A 9,491-nucleotide genomic window follows, 5' to 3' on the forward strand; every position below is an offset into this window, starting at 1 on the left:
GGGGTAGTAGCTGTTCCTGAACCTGGTGGTGTGGATCCTGAAGCTCACATACCTTCTTCCAGAAGGCAGCAGCGAGAAGAGAACATGGCCTGGATGGTGGGTGTCCCTGATGATGGATGCAGCTTTCCTGCAATGGTAATGATGAGGTCACAGCTGGAGTACTGTGTGCAGTTCTGGTCTCCTTGCTTGACGAAAAACATACTGGCTTTGGAAGTGTTGCAGAGCAGGTTCACCAGGCTGATTCCCGCAATGTGGAGTTAACGTATAAGGAGACATTGAGCTGTCTGCGACTATACTGGAATGAGAATTGATCTTGTAGGAACATATAAAATTAAGAAAGGGATAGATAAGATAGAGACAGAAAAAATATTTCCACTGTCGAATGAGACTAGAACTAGGGTCCATACCTCAAGATGTATGGAGTAGATTTAGGACAGAAATGAAGACAAACACTTTTCTTCAAGAGAACAGTGAATCTGTGGAATTCTCTGCCCAGGGAAGCAGTAGACACTACTTCATTAGGAATATTTAAGACACAATGAGATAGATTTTTGCATAGCAGATATATTAAGAGTTGTGGGGAAAAAGCAAGTACAGTAGGTGGATCTGAATCAATGGCCAGAACAGCCATGATCACATTATCGCATTGTCAGTTTGCCAATGACATGACAGTGGTGGGGCTCACCAGCAACAATGATGAAATGACCTGCAGAGAGGAGGTGTAGAGCTCAAGGCCAGGCACCTCTTCCCCAATGTCAGCAAGACAAAGGAGATGGTGTCGTGGTTTCTCACAAACGACAAGGAGATGCAGAAAATCCTTCAAGAAGTTTTAAACTTTAATTTGCAAATCAAAGCTGAGACAATCAGAAAGGTAGTTGCTGACTGCCCCTTGAGGCTTGTATACAGCATTTTTTATAGCAATTTCCTATCTTAGATACATTATCATATCTAGTCGGCCTGTGATTACATATCATCAATATATCCGCTCTTGACTTTCCACTATTGTTTTACTCCCCAACTTAATTATGTCCTAGTTTACATTTTAGATCAGGTGTCTCCTCATCCCTAACCACAGTTATTTCTTAATTAGTCTTATTTTGACATACTGCCACATATTTCATTACCTTACTCACCACCATTATCTTTCTACTTGGTTTCATTCTAGTTCTCTTCATGAATTAATAGTGATTAGGTCAAAAGTCATGGCTACATAGTGAATACCCTCTATTCAGCTAGCAGTGGTTACATAGTAAATATAGAAAATATAATATGTGCATTCGAGTAAATACTGAAATACTGTTGAGTAAATACTGTAATACATAGAAAATACAATGTATGCGTTTACATTTTCCAATATAATCTGCCCTTTGAGACCCACAGGGTCTCATACAGAGAGAGAGGACTGAGAGTCTATGCACAAAAACTCAAATAAAGCCACGCATTTACTCCCAAATTTGGGTTAAACTATAGTTTCCTGCGCTTAAGACTCACAGTGTTCTCTCCCTAACTCCCTAGGCCACTGAGCCAAAAACCCGTCCCTTTGTATCTGAGACAGGGAAAAAGACTCAGGAGCCTTCACAACCTAATCCCCACATATTTCATCTCTCTCCTGTTCGTCTTGCGTGTCTCGTAGACTGTACGAATACATCATCGGTGCCTCCTTTTCCATAGGGCTCGACCCAACAATTTCCAGGAGCATCAGAAACCGTTTCATTGCAGCACGCACCACAAGCGACTTGAGGCATGGAAGAAAACAGCACAGAATGACCGCACAGCTTAGCAATACAATACCGATGGTTACTGCAATCTTGGTCAGCCATGCTCCCCATCCTCCTAGTTTACTGTTTAACCAGACAAAGAACTGGTGTCCAAACCCTGCATTTTGTTTGACTTCCTTTCTTATGTTTTTCAGTTTATTCATTGCTCTGGTAAACGATCCCTCCGGACTAGTGTTATTTGGTATAAAAGTACAGCACTGTTCCCCAAACATTACACAAACCCCTCCTTTCTCTGCCAATAGCCAGTCTAGTACCTGTCTGCTTGTTCCTCTTCACTACTTACCTCGAATGGCCCACCTGACTGTACCTGCGGGATTGCTCTAGTGCAGTGATTGAGATGATACCAGGTGGAGCATCCTTCCACTTGAACTGCGGTGGGTGATGCTTTGGTTTCTGTAAAAGGCCCTTCCCTTCTGGGTTCGTTTCACTTTCTTCAAAACGCTCGCACGTAGACCTGATCGCCTGGCTGGATTGGTCCTTCCCTTTGATCGATCTCTGGCTCTTTCTGTTTTTCCTGTACATAAATAGACTTATGTATCATAGTTAATTGTCGCATGTATTGTTTTAATTCCAATTCCAATTGTTCCAAACTAGGCCCTTTATATAGTCCTCTCCACCGGGGCACTGGCATGGGCCTTCCGGTTAGCATTTCATGCGGTGTTAGACACGTCATCCGATTAGTCTGCATGCAGTAACTCATTAATGCTATCGGTAGTGCATCGACCCAGTTGAGTTTAGTATCTGCACAGATTTTGTTTAGTTTGGCTTTTAAGGTCCCGCTAATTCTTTCCACCATACCCTGCGACTGAGGGTGATACACACATCCAAATCTCTGCTTTATTCTCAGTGCTTGCAGTATTAACTTGACCACTTTTTGAATGAAAGCTGAACCATTGTCTGAGCTAATTTCTGTCGGTATCCCAAACCTTGGGATCACTTCGTTTGTCAGGAATTTCACCACTGTTCCTGCCCCTTGATCTTTCGAGGGTACTGCCTCTACCCATCTGCTGAATCTGTCGATTACCATCAACATGTATCTTTTCCCTCTTACTGTTTTTATCATGTCTACATAGTCAATCACTAGCTGTTTAAATGGCCCTTCAGGTACGGGTATATGACCTATTGGGGTTGTAATTCCTTTCCGAACATTATTCTGTGCGCATACCTCGCACTGTGACAACACATGGTCTACTGAAGCCTGTAAATAAGGCGACCAAAATCCATCCTTTTTATTTTCCTTATTACTTCCCCCCTTGCACAATGGTCCATCCCATGTGCTTCCGAGATCAGGATAGTCAGTAAAGGGGTGGGAGCTACCAGTAGGCCATCTTCTGTGGTCCATAGGCCTTCTGAGTTCTGCTTGCCCCCCACCCCCTTGTCTCCACAGTGTTTGCTCTGCCAAAGTTGCCTTTCCCTGTATTTCAATTAGGTCTTCTACCATAGGTTCCGGCTCTAGACTTACCTGGGGTGCAATAACAGCGGAAGTACACCCATACGCTTTCCTGGCTGCTTCATCTGAAGCTTGATTTCCCTTTGTTACTGCATCGTTTCCTTTGGACACTAATATCGGCAAAACTATTCCTTTACTGTCCATCCCTAATCTCACTGGAGCTGTACATTGTGTCAACTGTGTTTTTCCCGAGAACCCTACAGTCTTAATAAATTTTCCTGACATGGGAAGGTGAAGGGCATACTGCAGCTGTACACAAGTATACATGGCTCCAGTATCTATCATCATTGGTGTCAGCTGCCCTTCTAACACAACCTGAACAATGGGTTCTTCCTCTGCTTCCCTTGTTATCACTGGGTAGTGTCCCTTCCCACCTGGGTTCTCTGGGCACCCCTAATGTCTTGCATAGGGGTTCACGGGTCCATTCGGCCCTGCGGGGTCTGGTCCTTGGCTAGACTGTGGTTCCCAACTCACTGGTTCCCGCTGGTATGTGATGGCCCATGGCCTAAGTGGGCAGTCCCTTCTCATGTGTCCTGGCTGGTTACATCCCCAGCACCGTCTCTGTATCTCTGTTCCCCCCTGTTCCCTTACTGGTCCTTGCTGCCCCTAACCTCTCTGCTCCCCTCCTTGGGATTTCCAGTCCTGTCTGGGCTGCTGTTTAAATTTATCCTGTCTCTGATAGGGCATTTGTGGAAAAGCACCCCCAAAGACGTTTTTTTATTGGCATGGGGTTTTCTGGGCTCTGTCTTACTGCACGACCGGTCCCTCCATATAATAGCATTTCATTCATTTCAACGGCTGTGCTTAAATCGGTCACTGCTGCCAACATCTTCTTGCCTTTTTCTTTTTCCTTCTTTTTAAGTTCTTCAAGCTGCATTCGTATCAGCACTTCTTCTTGCTGCTCAGTCAACTTTCGTTTGTCTTTTCGATATTTTTCGACCGCATGGACTACGTGGTCCCTGAATTCCTGTGGGGTCACTGACATCAGTCCGGCCACTTCCTCAAGTTTAGACTTAACTTGGGAAGGCATCGCATCCAAAACAGTATTTCGGAACATCTCGGTCATAAATGGGTTGCCTTCTACCTCTTGTTCAGTTTCCAGTCTCCACCTTTTCAACTGATTTTCTATATAGGCTGCTGGATTTTCAGTGTCTCCCAGTGGATCCCCTTTCATGGCTTTGGGGTCCATTTTGGGAGGATAGAGCTCCCTGAGGGCCCCCCATACCCTCTGCCTCACTGTGTCAAATCTAGCCCCGTCAATCAGTGTGCTGTCCGCATTCTGTATGCCAGCCGCTTCCATCAACTCTTGCAGTCCGGAGGTTCCCATCCGCCTTATCAGCAGCGCCTTTAAATCTCCCATAGCCAACATTCGTCCCGTGGTTTCTTCCTCAAGGGCCCTAATCCATTTCCCTGCACCCTCATGTAGGCTGGGCAGGGTGTTTTTCAGCCCTTCCAGGTGCTGGGATCCCCAAGGAATATACTGTACTTGTCCCAATCCTTTTACTAACAACGGCATCATTCTCCCTTTCCTTTCCCACATCTCCTGACTCTCCTCCTCGCCTGACCCCCCATCTGCTTCTGAGCACGTTTTCACTGGCTGCCACATGATTCTTTCCGGGGTTTCCTTTCTCCCTTGGCCTCCTGGTGGAATTCTTTCTTTCTGCCTTGAGCTAGCATTTGCTTTGGGCCCATGCGAAATCCTCAAACTCTCGTTGGAAATTCAGTCTGCGCTGTAATTCCCTAATCTCTCCCTCTGTTTCTAATATCTGCCTTTTCACTCTCTCTTTTTCCCCTTCAAGGCTCCTGTCTCCTATCCTCTGCCTACATTCTCTGGCACCCTCTCCTTCGCTACTTAACTCTTGCTCTCCCAACAAGTCTCCTTCTTCTCTGGCCGCTCAGCTCCGTGTCCATGTAACAAAGATTTCTCTTCATCCCTTTTCGCTTTTAATTCCTGTAACCCTTTGATCTCTTCTACTATTTCCCTTTTCTCCTGTTCTATCTTTGCCCTGTCTTCTTCTATTACTCTGCTTAAGGGTTTCTTTCTCATAATAGGGAGGAGGTTTTTCTACGTCTTTCAGGTCTGGGTATAGAGCGAAGCCGGCTCCCTGTTATGCTTTTCCTTTTCTTTATCAGACTGCTCGTTTCGTTTCTCAGTGTCTTTTTTACTTACTATTAATATACCTCCCGTCTTTCTTAATCTTTCTCCCTCCATCCTAAAGAGTTTTAACACTTCCATTTCTTGTTCCCTTTTTCCTTCTCTTTTCTTAGATTTATCTTTGGGTTTGTGATTTTTAATTAGCGCTTCCATTTCCTCACTTAAGCTTACATCAAATGTTCCTTCTCTTGGCCATTTCGTAACCAGTTCTTTAGTTCTTTTTTCCCATTTTTCTGAAATTTCCGCGATCTTACCTTGACACACCGGGAATTTTCTGCTCAATGTTTCTACTGCTGTTCCTTTCTCTGTTATGTTGTTCTCTTTTTCCTTTTTCTATTATGGTATTTCTAGAATCTCACTACTTGCCTATTTAATAGTACTATTTTTGTAACTCTATTTCTATGCCTAGCCTTATGGTTTATCTCACCCGCGTCTGAATTATCTGTTAAACTATCTTTATCTCTTATTACGTTCTGCCCGAGCAGACCCCTACTTAGGGCGGTTTCCACAGAACCTTTTCCTTTTACACCTCGCCTATGCAGCCCCTTACACTTCTTAAGGCGGTATTCATGAGGATTTTTAATTCTCCTTCCCTGCCTGTTCAGCCTTTCGTTTCGTGCGAAGCGGTATCCACAGGGACTCACCAACACCACGTGGAATTTTCTTACTTAACTTATTATTACTTTATTCGTACTTACCCCCACTGCTGTGTTCTTGATTAATCCTCTGAGCCTCCTTTTATCCCCAATTCTGCCAGATTCTTTGGATCGGAGAGACCCTTCGGCAGTTGCTTCACACTTCTGAGTCCTCGAGACCCCCCAAAACCAACAGAACTCTTAGTCCGAATTATCGCAAAAAGCGCTCACCTTTTTACTTTGGGTGCACCCTTAATTCTGTTAGTCCCGTGAGGGTCCCCGAAGGACCGGGAAGCGTCCCAATCTGCCGTTCCCTTCCTCGCGGGTCTCTATCCGATCCTGTTCGTGACGCCAATTTTGTCGTGGTTTCTCACAAACGACAAGGAGACGCAGAAAATCCTTCAAGAAGTTTTAAACTTTAATTTGCAAATCAAAACTGAGACAATCAGGAAGGTAGTTGCTGACTGCCCCTTGAGGCTTGTATACAGCATTTTTTATAGCAATTTCCTATCTTAGCTACATTATCATATCTAGTCGGCCTGTGATTACATATCATCAATATATCCGCTCTTGACTTTCCACTATTGTTTTACTCCCCAACTTAATTATGTCCTAGTTTACATTTTAGATCAGGTGTCTCCTCATCCCTAACCACAGTTATTTCTTAATTAGTCTTGTTTTGACATACTGCCACATATTTCATTACCTTACTCGCCACCGTTATCTTTCTACTTGGTTTCATTCTAGTTCTCTTCATGAATTAATAGTGATTAGGTCAAAAGTCATGGCTACATGGTGAATACCTTCTATTCAGCTAGCAGTGGTTACATAGTAAATATAGAAAATATAATGTGTGCATTCGAGTAAATACTGAAATACTGTTGAGTAAATACTGTAATACATAGAAAATACAATGTATGCGTTTACATTTTCCAATAATGGTCACCAGGAGACTTGCACCACTCACAGCAATTTCAAACTGGGAGTGCACATCTTGCACAATCTCTCACACTCCCAGAACAAATTCTACACAATCAGGAAAGCCTAACGACGCCTCTACTTTCTGAGGAGGTTGAAGAAAGCTGGACTCTGCACATCTATATTCATGTCATTCTGCAGGTGTGCAATAGAGAGCATCCTTACAAGGTGCATCACTGCATGGTATGGAAACTGCACTATGGCAGTCAGGAAGTCTCTACAACGGGTAGTCAAAACTGCCCATTGCAACACTGGCACGTGCCTACCTGCCTTCAAGGACGTATATGCAGAAAGGGCCGGAAAAGGGCCAGCAGCACCATGAACAGCTCCACCTACCCTGCTCACTGACTGTTTGCCCCACTCCCATCAGGAAGGTGGCATCCACACCAGGACCACCAGACTCAAGAACAAATACCTCCTCTAAGTGGTAAGGCTGATCAACCCCTTCACACACTAACCCACGCCACTATTCTATCATTTCCATACTCAGAAAAATAGAGGGCTACGGGTAACCCTAGGCAATTTCTCAAGTAAGTACGTGTTCAGCACAGCATTGTGGGCCGAAGGGCCTGTATTGTGCTGTAGGTTTTCTTTGTTTCTATACAGGAGCTAAAATTAGGCCATTTGGCCCATTGAGTCTGTACCACCATTTCATTGTGGCTGATCCAATTCCCTATCAGCCCAACCTCCTACCTTCTCCCCATAATTCTTCATGCTCTGACTAATCAAGAATCTATCAGCCTCTACTTTAAATATACCCACAACCGCCTATTCCACAGATTCACCACTCTGGCTGAAGAAATTACTCCTGATCTCTATTCTAAAAGGATGTCCCTCTATTCTGAGACTATGTCCTCTGGTCTTAGACTCTCCCACCATAGGAAACATCCTCTTTACATCCACACCATCAAGGCCTTTCAATATTCAATAGGTTTCAATGAGGTCCCCCCCATTCTTCTGAATTCCAGTGATAATAGGAGAGCTGTGTTCCTCATATAAGTTTTTCAATCCCAAAATAATTTTTATGCACCTCCTATGAACCCTCACCAATGTCAGCACATTCTTTCTTAGATAAGGGGACCAACACTGCTCCCTATAATCCGTGGGGCCTCACCAGTGCCCTCTAAAGCCTCAGCATTAAATCCTTGCATTTATATTCAAGACATCTTAAAATTGCATTTGCCTTTCTCACAACCAGTTCAACCTGCAAATTAACCTTTTAGGGAATCCTGCATGAGGACTCCCAAATCTCTTTGCACCTCAAATTTTTGAATTTTCTCTACATTTAGAAAATTTCTTGTTAGAATTACCAATGTATAGGCACACCTGTGCCTAGTGTCACTTTATGGACATACAATTAATCTGTGTATATAAGCTATCTTACATATTTATATTTATTGTTTTTTTAGTAATATGTTCATTGTATTGATATTTTGTGCTGCATCGAATCTGGACAGACAATTATTTTACACTTTTGGAAATAACATTAAACAATCTCCAAACTTCGAGGTAAATTTATTATCTAAGTACATATATGTCAGCATGTACAACCCCGAGATTCATTTCTTGCGGACATACTCAATAAACCCAATAACCGTGAAAGGTAGCACCAACAAGGCGGACAACCAGTGTGCAAAAGACATCAAACTGCAAATATAAAAGGAAAGATAAATAACAATAAAAATAAATAAGCAATAAATATCGAGAACATGAAATAACAAGTCCTTGAAACTGAGTCCACAGATTGAAGGAACGGTTCGGTGATGGAGCGAGTGAAGTTCCCTCAGGTCCAGAGGCCTGATCTTGAAATTTGAACTGAATGGGGAGCTGGCTGGACGGGCCGAATGGTCTCCTGCTCCTGTTCCTTACTTACGTCCCGCAGCTGGTAAATGTGCACAGAAAGATTCCACTACAGGTAGCCGAAGTTCCAGAACGTGCACAAACCTCGCACCAAGCCAAGGCTCCAGTCCGACGCAACGAAGCGAATCGGCTATTTCTCCCCAGTAAAGAATCGGAATTAATTACAGAAACCAGGCCAGTGATGCACCCGCTCACTCCCCGTCTCTCGCCCCTTGTGAGGTTGCACCTCCAGCCGGAGCGCCCTCTGCCGTCATGGAGGAGCTACGCCTCCAGCCGGAGCGCCCTCTGCCGTCATGGAGGAGCTGCCGCAGCGCCCTCTGCCGTGGAGGAGGAGCTACGCCTCCAGCCGGAGCGCCTTCTGCCGTCATGGATTAGCTGCAGGTCCAGCCGGTGCGCCCTCTGCCGTAATGGAGGAGCTGCGCCTCCATCCAGAGCGCCCTCTGCCGTCATGGAGGAGCTGCACCTCCAGCCGGAGTGCCCTCTGCCGTAATGGAAGATCTGGAGTTCAATTGCAGCACCCTCTGCAGGACAGGAAGAGCTGGACTTCCGCCTGGAGCGCCCTCTGCCGTGGAGGAGAAGCTAGACCTCCATCCGGAGCGCCCTCTGCCGTCCTGGAGGAGCTGCACCTCCAGCCG

At 44.8% G+C, this 9,491-nt stretch overlaps 1 protein-coding gene across 3 annotated transcripts; it reads right to left on the reverse strand.

The window, feature by feature from the left end:
* Positions 1–818: 818 nt before the first annotated feature.
* LOC140187200 (uncharacterized) lies at positions 819–6,720 on the reverse strand. Of its 3 annotated transcripts, none has more exons than XR_011883029.1 (2): positions 6,082–6,720; positions 819–2,292 (listed from the first exon to the last, which is right to left on the reverse strand). XR_011883029.1 is itself a non-coding variant. In XM_072242268.1 (2 exons), the coding sequence occupies exon 1, from the start codon at positions 4,832–4,834 to the stop codon at positions 3,893–3,895; it is 942 nt and encodes a 313-aa protein (XP_072098369.1). In that variant the 5' UTR covers positions 4,835–6,711; the 3' UTR covers positions 819–2,292; positions 3,241–3,892. The 3 variants fall into 3 exon arrangements, 1 of the variants encoding a protein (XP_072098369.1); XR_011883030.1 differs by having other exon boundaries at positions 5,638–6,720; XM_072242268.1 differs by having other exon boundaries at positions 3,241–6,711.
* Between the last annotated feature and the right edge of the window lie 2,771 nt (positions 6,721–9,491).

The sequence above is a fragment of the Mobula birostris genome, chromosome 24, assembly GCF_030028105.1.
Source record: "Mobula birostris isolate sMobBir1 chromosome 24, sMobBir1.hap1, whole genome shotgun sequence".
NCBI lineage: Eukaryota > Metazoa > Chordata > Chondrichthyes > Myliobatiformes > Myliobatidae > Mobula > Mobula birostris.

Excerpts from the sequence above, each read along its gene's own strand:
- LOC140187200 (XM_072242268.1), bottom strand. The coding sequence starts at position 4,834 with ATGTGGCAGCCAGTGAAAACGTGCTCAGAAGCAGATGGGGGGTCAGGC.